Genomic DNA, 18,591 nt, shown 5'->3' on the forward strand with positions numbered 1-18,591 from the left:
TTACCACTTCTTAAAACTAGATCTTTCAGAAAAAGTTCAGGTATTAATCCCAAATCAGGGTAAAATTCCTGTATTGTTTTATATGAATGTCAGATTTTCCCTAAAAACTGAGTTTCCACAGCTCAGACATGAGAAAATGAGTGTGCAATCAAATCTACATACCAGAAAACTGATGGCTACAGTAACAAGTATATTAAGTCAGTACACTGGGCAAAGGTTCTCTTACGGTTACAGTCATTTGACCTTTAGCCAGCTCTTAACGCCCCAGCCAACCCTCTAAAGATGGAGATTTGCAGCAGCTTCTTGTCTGAAATAAGCCATGAAAAGATTCTTCTGAACCCACTGTACAAGCATTCATTTAAAATGTCATGAATGTGCATGAAATCAGAGTGCTTCTAACAGCTTACTTTGCAGCTTCTGTTTAAATGCACTAACTCTGAACCACCAGAGGATAAAAGGACTCAAACCTTCCAGTCTGGCACTCATGGACCTAAAATATACACAAGCACCTCTTCACAGGTGTGTTTACCTAGTTTAAACCTTATTTAAATAGACTCTTGATGCACACACTTTCCACAAACACCTGCTTCTCCCACTGCAGTGCTGACTTGTACAAGGCAGTTGTATTCAGTCATTTTCTGTCCTAAAGCCATCCTACACACCAGTAAGCAGTACCTCAGTCACGAAAATCCTGGTTACTGACTCATCCCCCCCAGTCAGAGCAAAGCACAAATTCTGCAGTGACGAGAATGACTACAGTATCTGCTCTTACCTCTACATCATACTGGAATGGTCTGAAGACTTCAACAGCCACAGCAAGATTTAAGAAAACCCAATCCTCATCAGATCATGGAAAAGCAGGCTTATAATGAATTGCTACTTCCAGCCATTTGTGGTTATAAAACCTCTCCCTAGTGATCTCGAGCATCCTAAGTTGGAAATACTCATGAAAGAGAAGATGCTCAGTTATCACTGGATGTCAAAAAGAAGCTTCCTTTTGTTGATTAGGTCATCCATAACAAAACTGATGAAATGAACAAATATTTCAACATCCAGACACATTTTCTAGATACTCAGCTTACTTTAAAAAGCAGTCAAATGGAAGTTGTGGTGACAGTGACCCTAGATCCAAACTTTTATCAATACTAAGGCTTCCATCAGTTTTAAAATAACCTTTGAAGATGTAGTTGTATTTCAATTTTGCATGCATGGACAAAGCTTGATAGTCACCGCTTCCATATGATCGTAACTCAGAACACCGATTTTTGCTTTTTCTAAGCATTGGAAATATGAGACACCACATCAAAGTTAGGCTTATGGTGCTTATCTTAGTACAACAAGCATTCAGCTATTAAATTTATCTTGGAGTAACTTACGCATCACCCAAGATGACAGAACCTCTATTCTTCCTTTCTGTTTTTCAGGCAACTACTATCAATAATAATATGCAGCCCATAAAAGTCTAAAAATGGCATACAATAAACCAAATTAAAGTGGATCAGAGCAGACATGCTGTTCATCTTCAAATTATTAAACTGTTTTTATAAATCTACATAAAATTGCCACAGAAATTAAGTTTCTCTGTCAGAATTTTAAAGAGCAACATCATTCCACGTAATTCAGGTCCAAGGCCCGTAGCTAGGTATGCTGAACTGTAGAAGTGAAGTTACTCTTACCATAATCATGGGATTGTTTGTGCCAAGCAACAGCATCTTCTCTAGATGCTTCCTTCAAGAGCGCATTTAGACATTACAGTGGGATGGGATACCACTACTTAGTTGCAGGCAAGCTTTTACTATTTTGGTAATCAAATAAAACACACTATGTAATTTAGTTACTCTTGAGGAGCAATACCTTGAAATGGGAATCTTTAGCTGCTGGAGGCATACAGTGCATCTTTATACCCTTGACCAGGGTATTTCAGCATCACAGTCATGACAGAGTTAATACCCACTAGCTCAGAGGAGAACAAAAGGTACTCCACTGCAACATGCCTAACATTTACATTGCCTCTCTTTGCTCATTAAACAGGTTTTGGTTAAATAATGAACAAACTGTATTACAGACTCCGATGAGAATTCCAAAATTATAAATCAACTGGTAAAGCCCAGAGGAGAATGAAGGGAGTGGGAGGGAAGGAAGGATAATATTGACTAATATAAAGGGCGCAGCTTGACAGTGGATATTCCTGCCACACCTGATCAAACATGCTCCATGGGGGAGGGGAAGGGAGGGCGAGAGCAAGAGGGGAGATGGGACAAGGCAGCCTGAAATTTGCATCCGGAACAGATTAAAATGGGTTCTTGGGGGATTGAGAAAATACATAATATATATTACTATAAATGCAAAATTGTACTAAAAGCTAACTCAAATGTCAAAGATTACAGCTTGAATAAATTTAAATATAAAAGCAATGCGTTTCCATGAGCTAATGAAAGAGACGTGAAAGGAAGGTCTAGGGGAAAAAAAAAAAAAAAACACACACCCCCAAAAAAACCCCACCAAAAAAACCCAACACACTCACAAAAAACATAAGCTTAGACTTTTCATTGCCTGGAAGATGAGGCAGGAGACTATATCGTTCAAAGTATTGCTTGGGAACCAGTCCATGTCTAAAACTGAAAAAAATGGAGCATAGCAATGATGTCCTATCTCAAGACACTAGTTGGTAAATAGCAGTCACTGAAGCTGAAACGACCTGTTCAAAAGAACCCCATATAGTCAAACCAACACACTATCATCACCACATATAAGCAATTATTACCTCAGCATGAACCACACTTACACGATGACTAATACTCATAGGGAGTCTCTGAATCTCTCAGTACATTAAACTTTGCTTTCTCTAACACAAGCAGATAGTGGGCTTGCATTTTTTCCCCAACAAGTCAAGCACATTGCATCTAGCTACTCTAGATAAATGGCCAGTCCCTGACATTTACTCATACTGCATTTATTTGAGCATCCTGACATTCACTGCTCTTGTTGATGGGAAGAGATATATGCAATAATGGCAAAGAACTTCAAGAGTCTTATTTTAAAAATTTTTCTCATAGAAGAGAATCTCATAGAATCTCATAGAAGAGAAAGAAGGAAAATTTCCTCCCAAAACACTTTTGGTGACTGTATGCATATCCTACAGAAGATGAGTGAGCTTACAAAAAACAACAAATCTAGACTGCCACGTAGTCTGGGTACAAGCATAACATCCAGAACGAAGATACTATCCAGAAATGCAAGCTGTGCAAGAGTTCCCTAAGATGTCATGACCTGACAGAATAATCCTGCTCACAACCAAGGGAAAGAAAAGTAAAGCATTACACTTACAGGCAGCCACAAAAGAGGAAGGAATAACAGCTTAGAACTGGCACATGTCCTCAGCACCTGGAAGCAGCACTACTGTACTTCTAGGGAACATACTTTTTATGGGATTCCAGGCTCAGTGCTGACACAAGAATGGGCACACTTCGCAATTAGAAATGCAAAAAGTCCTTCTCAAACTTAGGTTGAGTGCAGTTCTGAACACTTACTGTAATAAAGGGACCAGAAATAAAGCTTACTTTCAAATATTACAATCAGTAAGTCAAACCCCAGGAAGAACCAGCAGAATGCATACACAGCTCAGGATTAGCCTCACTTCCAGACTCTCAACATATACTTAGGCTACACTTAAACAATCACTCCTGAAACTACAAAGAGAGAAAATGGGGGGGGAGAGGAGAGAAAAATGGGTTGGGAGAAAAAACCTGGACAGAATACACATCACAGCCTTGTGTTCTACTTCTGTAATTAATACAGCTTTCCAGTTCCTTTCAGTGCAAATGGTCACAAAGAAAGCCTTTCACGTCAAGATTCAAGAGCCCCAAATGGAAAGTGAAGTCTGTGCTTCACTTATTACTGATACCAGACGATGAAAAACAACAAACCAAAGAATGTGAGGAGAAAACCGGTAATGGGAGGCTACTTTCTAAGCAGATTTTTCCCATCATTCACAGATCAGAAAGTATAAGCAAAGCACAGAAAGACTATGCATAATAATACACCAGATTTCATATATTACTACACGCTTCAGTATATTGAAGAAACATGCATATTTATATATAAAAATGTGTGTGTGTGTGTATACACACACACAAATATATATACATACACACACACACATATACATATATCTCTCCAGATAGTGGCAGCAGTGGTATTTGTGTACTAGTTTACATTGGTATTACTTGTCTAAAAGTATACACATATTTGCTCTTTTCTTATTATTCAATATATGACCACTGGATAGTAAATAAGACAAACAAGTACACCTGTACATTTATTTGCATATACCCTAGCAGGTACACATACCTGCTGATTTCTGTATAAGCTTACCTGTTATATTATTCAGCACTTCTTTTAAGAGGCTAAAGCTATGCAGCAGGGGATCCCTTTCTTCATCCTATAAGTTATATATAGGAAGGAAGTCATTAATGAGGCAAGCATATTCCTGAAGACAAATCTTAATAATGGGTCTGTAAAGACCTCACCTTCATATTCACAGAAGTACTGTGGGTTGAGTTTATCACTGTCAGTCTGTTTACTCCATGAAAATCAAGAGAAGCATTTTTATTTTCCTCCTAGTGTTCCCCAATGTCATACAGCTCAAATGTCAAAGCATAGGTTCAGGACTGAGCATTCTGGCTTGGTTTTATTGTCCTTAGAAGTATTTCTGATTAGCCTTCTGCTGTTCAATAAATTTCAGAGCAAATCTACCTCATACCGTATTGAAATGGCTCATCTGGATTTGCTATAATGTTAATCTATGCAGATTGTAACAGGAACAGAAATACAGTGACATTTGGTGTCATTAAAATAACTTGAAGAAAGAATCACAGTGCAAAATTTATATGAATAGCTGCATCCTTTAGCCTTAGTCTATCTTTACGATATTAAAGTACAGAGGAGCAGCAGTTTCTCCAAGCTGTGTACATCCGCAGCCACACCTCCTACTGGGTGGCAGTAAGCTCTAATGAAGAAATGCCTGTTAGAAAGAAAAAGGGCCCTGCCCTTTGACAAACTGAAACCACTTGTGCTGGATGACAGCCATCTGCTCTTCATGTGACATTGTGAAGTGCACCACAGATACAGTACACCACATGCACACATGTACACTGTGGAAGCCATAAACTGACCAATGCATCATTAGACTTGGAAACATTGTATTAATGGCTTTTAACAAAACAGGTTTGAAATTATTAACAGGTTTCAGTCAGGAATATAGCTAGCAGTCACAAAACAGAGCTAAAAAAGATACTATGCCACATGAAAAATTAAAAAATACCCTACAAATGAAGGACTTCCCCAATTTTTATTTGGTGCCTTTCATTATGAATACTGTCTTCTCTAAGAGGGCACAAAAGAGATATAAAAACATTGTGCTAAATAAAATAACACCATATATTCAAAATTCATGACATAGCAGGCAATAAAAGTCTAAATGAGATGATTCCCATGTGGAATACAATGTGGGTTTTTTTGTTTGTTTACAGGGTATATAGGTAGAAGATTTCCAGCTTTGTACCTCTTACAGTCGCTGGCACACAAGAAGCCAAAACTGCTCAGCATGAAATAACGTAGAAAGTTATTCCACTTTACTTACAGAAGTACCATAACGAGTGCTAAAAAAAAAAAAAATGGAGGTACTTTTCTAAAACCAGGTAGTTTCTGCCATAGCATGAACAGGTAGCAACAATTCAAGGTAACTTACCAGATGTGTGTGAGTGCTCCACCGGGCATTACGCTTTATGGCTCCCACCACTGCATTGATTTCACCTTGTACAATGTAAATGTTCTTATCCACCATCCTGACAATCCTGAAAATAAAGGTAATTCAAATTAATCTCCAGCCCCTCAGAATCATTCTCTTCCTCAGATTAAACATCAAGTTGGCCTAGTCAAGCAGGAGGCCTTCAGAGATGCAAGAAACTCTCAGATCTTTGTTTTGTGCACGCAGATCAATACAGTTATTTTGTCAAAAGGAAGACGCTTTTCCACAGAGTGCATTTTCAAGACCATGAGACCAGACAGTTAGTTATAACAGGGCATCTGTGAAGGAAGAGACAACTTTGCCAAGGCACATTCCTTGTTTTTTTCCAGTCTATGTAAGTTCACAGAAAGATGGAAGTCTTAGGATACCAGGACAGACATCCATGACAATACAATAACATACGCATCTCCAGCACTTATGCAAAGTCCCGCAGCTCTATACAGAACACAAAGCCAATCTTGTACTCTGTTAAATAAGCATCAGTGGCTTGAATAAGCTGGCCAGAGCAAAACTCTTTGGGACTTTAAACTTTGACAAAATAAAGTAATTTATAACAGATGTTGATTTCACACTTGCTTGATGAAAAAAGCTTTCAAGAAAGCGGGCAAGTAAAAAAAGTCATGGGTAAGACCCCATGAAAAAATGAGCAAAACTAGAGATGAAACTGGATGGAACACGGGGAGAAAAAGTGAGAAAGCTCAAGGCGGACATTTACTCTCACATAGCCTGAGGTCTTACAGGGAAAAACTTAAACCGATGTACCCAGAGAGAGAGCCAGAAGAGAGGAAAAAAATTTTACAAGCAAGAAATATTTGTAATCGTCTGAGAAAAAGAAACAAAGAGTGGATTACTGTAGGATAGTTCTCTCTGTACTAGCTGTAGCCCAGATACAGTCAAGCATAAAGAAATAAGAATGGAGGCAAATGAACAGACACGACTGTTTATAAGAATAAACAGGACTTATAAAGAGGCCAGAGAGTCAGAGGATACCATGTCTGCAAATTATAAGGATTTGGTGAAATGGTAGCCAAGTAATGAGACTTTTTCAGAAGCTATGAAAGGAAAACAAGGAATCCAGCTTGAAATCATAACAGCCCATCCATAGGGAAGCAAAAGACCGAAAACAGATGAAACATTCATCATAACACTTCAAATCAGACAAGCTCATTTAAAGGACTCAATTGGGGAGGGGGAGTGGGGGTTAATAAAACACAGAGAATATGAGAAGGACTTTTGCCCATGTAGCAAAAGCAAAGCTGGAAGGAAACAGTTTTGGTGTATTACTCCAGACTTCAGAAACACCACTACAGAAATTTCAGAACGTACATCCTGGATCTGTCAGGCTTTACATTAATTAACATGTTTGAATTATCAATAACACTTCAAATACACAAATATCCTCTGAGTGAAAGAGACTAATTTGCTCCAGGACTCTGTAAATAATGGAAAGAAATCAAAATATTATAAAAAGATACCTTATCAAGGGAGAGCATCAGATTTGTTGTTTCGGTTTTTTGTATGTTTGCAATAGGAATAATCTTATGGCAAAACTGTTTCTTACTTCATTAGATTAATTATACATAACGGTATTCCTGAGTGTTACACAATAAATTAGGGGTAAAGACAAAAGTATTTTATAATATAGGAACTGCCCTGACAGACGAGATCAATAGTTTATCTCATTCACTACTAGATGATTCAGAAAAATAAACAAATAGTTCTGCCAAGTAATTTGCTTGTGCCCTGAAGAACAAAGGTTTATATCCTCCCTCCACAGCTGTATACAACAGAACCACAGATATTCTTCCTACTCATGTGTCTAAATGTTTGAGAGATGTTCCCATCCTCAATAGTAACTTATTCCATATATTATTTATATGACTGCATAAAAATGTTGCATAAAAATACCCTTGATCACAATTTTTTCTACTTCAGTATGCTGTCTTTGTTTTAGTACAAGGCATTAATGGGAGATTTTCTCCTCCATGTAAAATTCCTCACTTACTTATTTCTTCTTTCAGTAATCCCAATATTTTCCATATTTCTACACGGGCAGTTTCAGGGATCAAAACTCTGGTCCACAGAAGTACTTTTGGGGAAATAATGTATACATTCAAATTTGTCAAAACTCAAGTTTTTCCTGTCTTCACTGTTACAAAACAATATTGAGCATGTAAACATTGTAGTGCCATTCCAGGCATTTAGCAAACTGACATGGAAGCAAAGGCTCCCCCAACTTGATTTGAAAAAGTGTGTAAAGAAATACCAGACACGGGTATCACATGCCTTTGCACATTCACAGATAGTCAATAGTTCTACTAATATTTAAAGTGATGTCAAAGCTTAAATGCTATTCTGCATACTACTGAATCTGCTTGCAGGACTCCTATTTCTTCTCCTCTACTTTTAATCTAAAAGAATCAAGACGGAAAAGTTTGTTAAACTCAGTCCTTCCTGAATGTAGGAGACTTACAATGCTCAGCTGTTGCCAAACCTGGTGCTATCTCCAAGCAGCAAAATATGAAGATAGACACAAACCTCCAACACACACCTTTTCCTTTTAACCTGCTGGGAAACTGAATATGCTGATCCTTTCAAGCAAGGGTGCAAAAAATCCACGTTGCTTGGCAGAGCTCTCCTGACATATCAAAATCCTGCAAAACTTAAGGGTTTTTTTTCTCAATTATATCCTTTCATTGCTAACTATTTGAGAAGACTTGATGAGAATGCACTCCTTTCCTTACTGCAGATTCCATTAAACGTAGCTTTACTCAAAAGTACAAAAATTCACTTTACACATGCCAAAAAACTTAGTGGTCCAATGCAATTGAAATAACCTATCATGCTGGAGACACAAATTCACTCTCAGACCTCTGAACATCACACATACAGCCCACTTCACCACAAACACTGGGTAAAGCCTGCTTTACATTTAAGCTTGCAGTTAACCAAGCAATAGCACACGCACATTCCAAAGTAAACCATAGCCAGCTATCTTCATTCACACAAAGGACCTTTGCAACTGTGTGCTGGAGAAGGAAACAGAAAATAATTACAGGGTGGGGGGAAAGCCAGACAACTATTTTTCAGAGAGATATACCCTGTAAGCTAAACCCACCAAAAGCACCATCCATCCCGTTAAAAGTTTAGAAGTTTATTTCAAGCAATGGAAATAGCTTCTCTAAACTCCACCCTTCCCAAAGCCTACCCCAAACTATCAAATAATTTCAGCATGCATTACCTTCTATATAACTATATCTTCATCACAAGCAATGATTGCTCACACTTTAGAGCTCAGTATAGATGTACTATATTGAAATAAGTTTTAAGATTGAAATTAATGCTGTGAAGCTGCAGAGAGAAAGTTACAAGATTACCAGACCAGCACTGAATAATCTGTTGGGTTTACAAGAGCATGATGGTAGCCAAGCAAAACCACTAAATGTTTGTTCAACATACAAAAAAATTGCTAACGTGAATTCAGGCTTAATGTTACAAAGGTATGGTCTGAAGAGTGGGATACTGTATAACTCTTGGTTGGACAGGTTAACAGAACTACTAATGCTGAAGATCATTAAAAAAGTTGAAACAACCACCCTAGCAAAGCCATGATTCCGACACCTCTTGATGTCTTCAAATCAAGACTGGATGCCTCTCTTGAAAGCAATCTTTAATCAAACACAAGATAGTGGACTCAGTACAGAAACATATGGATTAAGTTCTGTGGTCTTGAGTTATGCAGGAAAAACGGGAAAGGTACCTATTAAATTTCAAATGCTTTTTAGCTCCTTATCTCTTCAGTTAGTCCTACATAAACGCCTGTTTCTTTCTCATGATAGGTTCATACATCTGCTTAAATCTGCAGACCAGTCCTCAGATTTCGCTCCTGCGCAGAACTCTGACAGGCAGCACAGTGAAAATAACAGCTCCAAACCAAGGCAACACAGCTGCTCAGCCCATGACAAGAAACAAGGAATCTGTTAGCATTCACAGCCTCACTGCTAACAAGGTTAGGAACACTATGAGTGGAAAAAGGTAGATGCCTGAGCATGTCATAAAAGAACAAAATCTAACATTCATATGCTTCTCAAAGCCTTCAGCAATGTTCTATGGACAGTAATTATCACTATTCTGAGACTCCTGAAATAGTATCAGATGTCAAATCTTCATATAAAAACACCAAGAAGATTTACATCTGCAAATATTATCTCACACATGCACTGAACGCTCCACTGCTCAACCCTGGAACACACTACCCCAAAACATCCCAGTGCATAGGAACCCAAATTTTTCCTGGGTATTACCATAAGAATTCTCAGGTACACTTTCAGGAAACACTCCCTCTCCTGCAGGGAAATGTCTGCAACTCTTCTGGAAACAAGCAAGAGTTAGCATCAGAAGTGAAAAAGTCTGGCAGACTTCCATCAAGTCACTTCTTCCTATCACTAACTTTAGCCTTCAGCTATGGTAACGGACTCAAACCCTGTGAAACTACTCCAATAAATAGCAATAATAAAAACCAACATAATCACTACATATGCAAGAAAGGTAGTATTTCAAAGTAAGTGTCTGTTGACCTAAATTTGCACTGTTTATGATAATGCACGAATAATCTATATAATCTCTGACCTAGATTTGGCCACTTGAATCCTGATACAATACAGTGCTACCAAAACAGAACACACAACACCCTTCAGTCCATGAATCACAAACAATTCCTGCCTAACTCAGAGCTAGCCAGGTTACCCAGAAGCCCAGCTGACAATGAAAAATCTCCTTTTCTTCTTTCTAAACTGCACACAGAGGGTACACGAATCTCTATCAGGAAATTGAAGTTGCCTGGTTTTTTCATGTAATAACTACTTTGCAATAAACATCACAGGCAGTAAAAGTTCAGAGAACTTAGGATGTTTCTCCAAAGGCTAGCTCCTAATGCTTGGACAAAAATAATAGAAAAGCATAAATTTATAAGTATGGCAATGAACTATGTGGTCCAGTGATGCCAAAATTCTGGGCAATTAAGAGTGCCTTCTAAAAGATAAGCAGCAGTAACATGACAGTGGTGGCACATCAGAAAGGAAGGTGGGACAGGCTTCTCTGCAAGTCTCCACGTTTAGTTGCAACAGTGAGATAGCGCCTGGGAATCAAGAAGAGAAGGCAACTCACATCTATCCATCAAAACTGCAGAGTAAAAATGAAACCTAAAGTAAATATGGAGAGGGAGATTTTCTTTCTTCCAATTACTTCATACTGTTCAAACTAAGAAACATGGTATCAGCAGAACTCACAACGTACACCCTAAGTCAGCTCTGAGCCTTCCTCCTGCAACAGCTAAGAAGCTGGCTATACGCCCCAGCAAGTCTCTTGTTTCCACCGATTTTTAAGCAAGCCAACTTCGCGCACGGTAAGCGGGTGCCTGTGCAGGTGCAGTGCACGCCCGGCACCTCCCTCCCCGGCGCGGCCGCCCCAGGCGCTGCGGTGCGGCCAGGAGCCCCGCTCCGAGCCCCGACCGTGCTCTTCTCTTAGGCCTCCAGCCCGCGCCCGGTCGTTGCCCACAGCCGGGCAGCTCTCCCCGGCGCGGCCCGGCCGCCCCCCGCCCTGTGGGGCAGCCCGGGCAGGACGTCACGCGTGTCACGTCACCGCCCGGGGGCGGAGGGGGCGGCTGCCAACCCCCGCCGCGCACATCCCCCCCTCCCCTCCCCCCGGGGCCCGCTGCACCCCCCGCGGCGGCCTGCCCCCGGCCCCCTGCCCGCCCCCGGGGCTGCCTCGGCTCCGTCCACGCCCCCCGCCGGCACCGCACCGTTCCCCCGCCGCAGCCTCCCTCTCGCCCGCCCCCGCGTCGCGACAGTATCGCGACAGGCACTCGCCGCCCGGCACTGACCCCCGCATCCAAAATGGCGGCGCCTGCTCCCCGCGGCGGCGGCCGCTTCACATATCGGTCAGGCGGGCGGCGCCGCGAGCGGGAGGGCTCGGCCCTCCCTCTGTCCGCCCCTCCCTCCCTCCCTCCCGGCGGCGGCGGCGGGAGGCGGCGGCAGTCCCGGCGAGGCCGCCGAGCGCGGGGTCCTCCCGGGCACGGGCAAGCGAAACCGGCTCCGCACCGCTCTCACTGACGTGGAAACAGGCGCACCGTAACCCGCTGCCTGGTTACTGCGCCGACAGGCAGCCCGGCGAGCCAACCCGCACGCGATGCGGCGAGCAGCTCCCTAAGGTGCCCAATGGGATCACGGTCTGAAACCGGAGGAGGCGGACCCTCCAATGACAAGCGGAAGAGAGCCAATGAGCGGCAAGAGGGTAGAACTATCAGAACCGCTCGCCAATCGCGAAGGAGTCCTACCCGCTTCAGGCTTGAGTGGGCGCAGCAAGGGTGGTTGAGCGGACGCCGGAGGAAGGGCTGCCCTCGCAAAGCATTGTGGGCCGCCCACGCCGCGCCTCAGGGCGTGTGGGGCCTCCCGGCCACCGCCCCCGCCCCCGGGGCCGGGCTGGCCCTGTCCCGGGCCGCCCCTGGGCCGGGCCGCTGGTGTGTGCGTGCCTGGGGAGGTGCGGCTCCTGGCCAGCCCGCCTGGACACCTGAGCAGGGTGGGTGACCGCGAAGGGGCCCTTCAGACGCGTGGCTGCGGGTCTTCCTGGAGGAGAAACACAGCGAGCAAAGGGTTGCAAGGGACACAGGGCCTGTGAAGCAATCAGTGCTTGGACCAGCCACCTCCTGTTGGCAAGGTGAAGCAGAGGCTGCAGCAGTACCTCTCCTCTGCGCTTCGCAAGTATTTCCCAACTTGCTCCTACAGCCTCTCCCAGCTGCTTCTCTGGAGCCTGTTGGGAGGTGGTGCCCAGCAAGCAGCTTGTTTCCTCCTGGCCACCTCCCTGGGTCACAGTTTTACTGTGCCCGTTGCTGGAACAGCTCCCTCAGACCAGGTCCTGAGTGGGCAGGCAGGAAAATTCAAATGGATGGAACACGGCATGCAGCTGCTAGGAGGGTACACACAGTAGCACCCAGAGGGGCACACACAGCTTTTCCTTCCTCCACAGCCCTGCTCGCCTGGTAACTTGCCTCAAACCTGAACACAACTGATGCTTAGCTCAAGTTGGGCTACAAGTCGTGTACTACGGCCTCAGTTCATCCAGCCCAGCTAGCATGGCAGCCAGGGACCACAATACGGTTTAACTGCTCTTTGAAGCCCGTTTATTGGCCAGCTCTTTGCAGCAAAAGCAATCACAGCTTTGCAACTGTACAGCACCTAGCACAATGAATTCTTGGTGCTGGTCCAACCTTCTCAGCCACTTTCCGTGTCTGTGCCCCAGTGTCAATGCAGTGTACTTAATGGCAGGGGTCGCTCTGCCTGTTTCAGCCTTTGCCCATTGAACTCGGGGCAGAGGACAGAAGGTCCTTGCAGTTACGTAGCAGTTTTATAGCGCTAGCATCTGCAGCCAGGTCAGCCTGGGGATCTGTTGTGGCAGGTGTTAGAGTGGTCAAAGCAGCAGCTACCCCAAAATCTGACACCCTGTCTGTAGGGAAAACACAAATCAAACTGAAGGTGAAGGAAAGGTGAAAGGGTCAAAAAGCATTCACTCACTGTCCTAATCACAACTTTACCTGCTGCAGTGTGGCAGGAGGGAAGTTCTCAAAGGCCCAAGGGAACATGCAACAGGACTCCTCCCTGGCCAGCCAAACTCAAATCTGAGGCTGACCTAGATGACCTCAAATCTGATGCCACCCTAGAAGATGGCCAGATATCGTCATGTCCCTCTCTTGAGGGCACAACCTCCAGAGAGGGTGCTGTGGGATGGGACACTCTGGAAATGATGGGCACCATATCCTTCCCTCTCCACGTGAATAGCTGCCTGAATATTGCCTGATCGAGGATCAACATATCTTAGACGGAAACTGCCATTATTTCCCCGCTCTGACAGCTGGAGGCCAGAGGACCTGCTTCAGCTGGGCTTTACCTGGTAACAGGTAGTAAGTCTTTGGAGTTGGAAGTTTAAGCTGTAATTGCATTAAGCAGCCACAGTTATTCCCCAAAAGTGGAACAAGAAACAGCATGTTCCAGTGGCCTAACCATAGGCTCAGAAGCTATAACGTATCACCCCAGCCTCTGCTGCAGCCGTGGTACATGCAGTTTTTAGCTTGAGTTCCTCAGCTATAGAACAGGCAGTCAAATACTCACCTAGTACAGAGAGATTGCAAAAACCACCTAAGCAATGAGTGACAGTTTGCAGAACAAGCAGATTAGTTGCTAGAGCTTTCTTCTTCCCTTCTGCCCCGCTCCAGCAGCCACTAAAGCCCCTGTGGTATCTGCCAGCCATTTGGAAATTCACAGGAGTTTGTCATTGCCACTCTGTCCATCCACTCCTTGCTCAGGGAAGGGGGTTTTGGGTGCTGGCTTGGCCACTGCACACAGCACAGCTCACTGCAGGTCAGCCAAGCCTGCCTGCCCTCCCAGGGAAGGGGCTGGAGCCCTCTCCATGCCTTCTTGCCCCTTCCAGTACCAGCTGCGCAGCTCAGGCTCCCACCCAGTCCGACCTGGTGAATCGGACCCTGCTAAGGTGTTATTTATGGAAGCTTGTCACGGAGCTTGAAACTGAGCCAGCCAGGAGCCTTCTGCTTCACCCAAATGCATCTTAGTGCATTAATAAAGAGCAAACATTGCAATGTGCTTTGCATTTTTACTTACAATCCAGCACTGCATTGTCTGGAGAGAAAAACAATACGGTACGGCCCCGCGCTGCCTGGGGAGAAGAGAGTTCACTCACACGCACTACGGCACTGCGTTAGTCAGCCCTCAGACAGCCCAGCACCGCCCTGGCCACACAGAAAATCCTGCTGATGTGACAGTGCGGCACCAATGCCCCCAGCTCGGCAGCAGCGGGGAAACCTGGGTTTCCTGGACTGCCCGATCCAGAGTGGTGCGCAGCTGTGTACAGATCCCGAATGGGCAAGTTGGAACACTCTGTTTGCAACAAAGGATCCAGGTGTAGGACCAGGACACAGGACAGTCCCTTATCCCTTTATTCCCAAGACAATGCACTAGTTCTTACACACAGCATGGTACAATAAAACCAAAGATCAGACAAGCACAGTCTGTGCAAATCCCTCAGGTTCCTGCTGTCCAGTCAGGAAAGCTGGGCGTTATCCTCACTGAAAAGATGCAACTTTTCAGCAGAGTTTCTCTCTTGAGTATTCCTCCTCAGCCCACAAGGAGCATAGGGAGGGGCTGCAAACTCACTGACAATCATCCCCTCAGGCCTTGCCCAGGTACCTGGTCAGCTCCCCCACTTTCATCCAAGACACCTGAGCAGCCAGCTCCTTGCAAAGAGCAGTGTCTCCATGGGGCACACCAACTGCCTTCATTTGGGTCCAGACTGCTCCCTACAAGCCTTTGATGAGACTGTCACAAATCCATGTTGCCAACCACCTCCGCCGCTGCAATCTGCACCGATGGATGGGACCGACTTTGCATGGTCCATTACTCTTGCTCAGCCCCTGCCAGTTCATGGTCATCTGCAGAGCCCAGATACCAGACCCATGGGCACATGCAACACAGAAATTTTCCAGCAGGTTAAATATTCTGAGAGAGATTGAACTTCCATCCCCTCCTCTTGGAGGCTTTTGCTATTTCTCAGAGGCTTAGTAAGGTCTCCAGAAAAAGGGCAGAAAGAGGGAGTTGACTCAGAAGGTACAAGCAGTTGTCACGGCTAGAAACTACTTGCAGCCACTCTCCCCAGAGCATCCCAAAACACTACTGCATGCTGAACACAGTGGTTCTAAGCAGCTGCTCCTTTCCAGAGCAAGCTCAGGTAGAGCTAGCCCAAAGCCAGCTGAAGGGTCTCCAAAGGAAAACTGATGTGCTGCATCTGGAGCAACCTGCACTTGAGCCAGGACCTACAACTGAAGCAACAGAGCTAAACTGAAACACTCAAAAATATTAAAACCCTTCTCCGGAAACTATACAAAGCACAATATTGAAGCTGCAGAGCGGCCTCCTTAGGCTAAAATACCCCGCCAACTGTTCTACTTAGCCCATGTCTCAGGAACACTCCTGCACTTCCCGGTGACATGAAACTCTCCCAATGAACATCCCAATGTAATGTTTTCCATTGCCTCTTCTTGGCCGAGGCAAGCCATGCCTTTTTGGCAGGAGCAAACCGGGCTCAGTTAGTCATATCTTCATCACCTCTTGGCTAGACTACAGCTACGTGATACACCTGGGCATGAAGCCCACAGCACTTGGCAAATACCAACCAGAAGAGCATGCTGCAGTGGGAGCCCTGGCTACCACAAACGCATCAAACCTACCCTCTGCTCCCTAGGCCACCTTTTGGCTTGGAAGCTAAGCCAAATTCAAGCCTGAGTCCTGATCTTCAAGGCATTTGATGGCATGGACCCAGCATGACTAAAAGATCAGTTGAGACACAAAGATGGAAACCATGATCAACAACCAACAGCTCCGCCACTCTCCAAGAGCAGTGGACCCATCCAGCATGAGGACTGGGTTTGTCTGTCACAGACAGGGTTTTCTCTGAGAACAAGCTCTTCCCGCCTGGTCAAAAATGAAGTATGTCTAAGATGCTGAGTAATTCCCTCCTTTTGCATATCCCATCTCTCTGCCAAGATGTGAGTCAGGTTCACTCTGGGTTTAGTTTGCTTTTGCTTTTTTTTTTTTCTTTTCATTTTTATTTTATATAAGATAGTAACATCTGTCTCCTGAACCCAGGTGAAGTCTTGGTCTCTTCCCCAGCAGTGAATTCTCCAGCTGGCAAGACAAGACACACTACTACGAAGTCTTGGCACTAACCAGCAAGATCTGCTACTACATTTCAACAACAAATGCTAGAGCACTCCCTCCCAAAGAGACCCTTCAGGGGTCAGTCCAGCAGTTGCTGTCCTCATGAAAGACTCCTAGTGCAGGTCCCTGGATGGTCTAATCCAGCAGTCTTCATACTGCGCTCCACAGGGAGCAAGCTTGTGACATAGCGCCAGTTCATATTTCCAATTGCCCAAGGGAAATAGCTAAAAATACCTTTGTTTCATTATTACTTGAAAGTGTAAGTACTAACTGTATTTCCTGCGGGTTACTGATGGTGAAAGGTTTGGAGGGAGAGGGACGCGATTCAAAATAGGGTGCCTTCATTGCTGCAGACCTTGAGCAGGGTTTTCAGCTTCCCTGTGGCATGTGGTGATAGAGACAGACTGCCCCGTGGAAAGTGCTAGTGCTGCTATACTGTGTCTGCTTCTCTTGATGGAGACAAGCCTATGTCCGGATGGATTAAAATCTGGAAAAAGATGTGCTCTAGCTTGCTGTCATTTTTGGCAGGCAAAAAAGCAGTAAGGCAAACACAAACTCCAGATTACTACCATTAAAAAACCACGCTAATTTCTTATAAGCATGTCAACATTGTGACTCCCTTTAAAGTCTCCACATTTCTACTGAATTAACATGTTTGTGCGTGTTTTTGAACAGTAGTCCATAATGCCTGGATCCACTTAACCTCTCTTTATATCCTGTGCTGCTTCGTGTGCATTCGTCTTCCCATACATATCTATATGCCACATTATGCATTTAGCAGGCTCCCTAAATACGGCTCATAAATCACCCAGGGTTAAAATTCACTCCTATTCTCACAACATTATTTCCTAATCTCTAAAACATGTCAGTGGAAGAGCTTGAGGGTGACCTTTGGCATCATAAATCGGCAAGCCGGTTGACATGGAAATGACCTCAAGAAAATCAGACCATAGAATCACGCATCCAGCTCCGTAAGAGCCTGGCAGGGATAAACCTCTCCCCTGGGCTCAGGCATCCCAGGGCAGGAGGGAGAGGCTAAGCCCGACTTCTGCAAACCTCTCCCTGTGAGCGCTGGGAGAGAGGGGACGTGTCCGCTTGGAGCGAAATGTGTGTGCAAACACGTCCAAGGCTTGCTGTCGCGGGGACGAGCATTTGGGGACATTTCAGGGAGGGGTCGCACCCTGCACCACTGCACGGGGATTTTGCCATGAACTTCGGCAGGAGCCAGGCTGGAGCCAAGCCTACAAGAAGCATGTGGGTTCCCAGAGAGCCATCAGCGGGCGGGAGCGCGGTGTTTCCCGCACAGCCTGCGGCCCCCGTGTCCCGGGAAAAGCGGCACGGTATTGCCAGAGGAGCGCTTCTCGGTACGGCCGAGAGCCGGAACAGTGCGTGCGGTAATTAGCTTGCAATTAGCATCCCCTGCAACTGCTGCTCCATCGGGCAGGGGAACGCTTCCAGCAGCCGACTACGGACTTGGCTCCCCCCAGAAAACTCTGCCCGGCTGGTGGCTCTAACCGTAAAGCCCGAACAGGCTCGCCGCGCCGGTACTGAGCGGAACGGGTGCCCAGCACGGGCTCCAGGCTACCGGATCGCCAAGCAGTGAACAACGCACGCAGGCAACGGTAACGGCAGCGATAACAACAATACCTAAGTGTACATATATATATACACACACAGAGACTCCCCCTGCATGCCCGCAGGGCTGGCAGAGCAGGGAGCCCAGCGCCCGGAGATGCCCCCCGCCCGCCGCCCCGCCGCTCACCCTGCTCCGGCGCGGCCGAGGCGGCGGCCCCGCAGCGGCGGGACGGGGGCGGGGCCAGCGCGGCGGGGGCGGGGCCTGCCGCCCTCCGCGGCGAGTCCGGGGGCCGGGGTGCGGCGGGATGTAAATGAGGCGCGGGGCGATTGGGCGGTGGGAGCGCGGGGCGGGGCGCGGGGCGGGGCCGGGGCGGGCGGTGCTGGACGGGGCGGGCGGCGGCGGGCGCGCAGCTGGAATGGGGCGGG

At 45.6% G+C, this 18,591-nt stretch overlaps 1 protein-coding gene across 4 annotated transcripts in view; it reads right to left on the bottom strand.

The window, feature by feature from the left end:
• The window catches only part of GBF1 (golgi brefeldin A resistant guanine nucleotide exchange factor 1), a 111,056-nt gene extending 99,121 nt beyond the window's left edge, over positions 1–11,935 (bottom strand). For 2 of the 4 annotated variants that reach the window (XM_075505023.1, XM_075505024.1), the window contains exons 1-3: positions 11,691–11,828; positions 5,750–5,855; positions 4,375–4,441 (exon numbers count right to left, since the gene is read on the bottom strand). In XM_075505023.1, the coding sequence (XP_075361138.1) occupies positions 4,375–4,441; positions 5,750–5,855; positions 11,691–11,698 (181 nt within the window). In that variant the 5' untranslated portion in view covers positions 11,699–11,828. Of the gene's footprint in view, positions 1–4,374; positions 4,442–5,749; positions 5,856–10,113; positions 10,181–11,690; positions 11,829–11,907 lie in introns of those variants that run through there. The other 2 variants (XM_075505025.1, XM_075505026.1) reach the window with 2 other exon arrangements.
• Positions 11,936–18,591: the final 6,656 nt, after the last annotated feature.

This window comes from Mycteria americana, chromosome 6, assembly GCF_035582795.1.
Source record: "Mycteria americana isolate JAX WOST 10 ecotype Jacksonville Zoo and Gardens chromosome 6, USCA_MyAme_1.0, whole genome shotgun sequence".
Lineage (NCBI taxonomy): Eukaryota > Metazoa > Chordata > Aves > Ciconiiformes > Ciconiidae > Mycteria > Mycteria americana.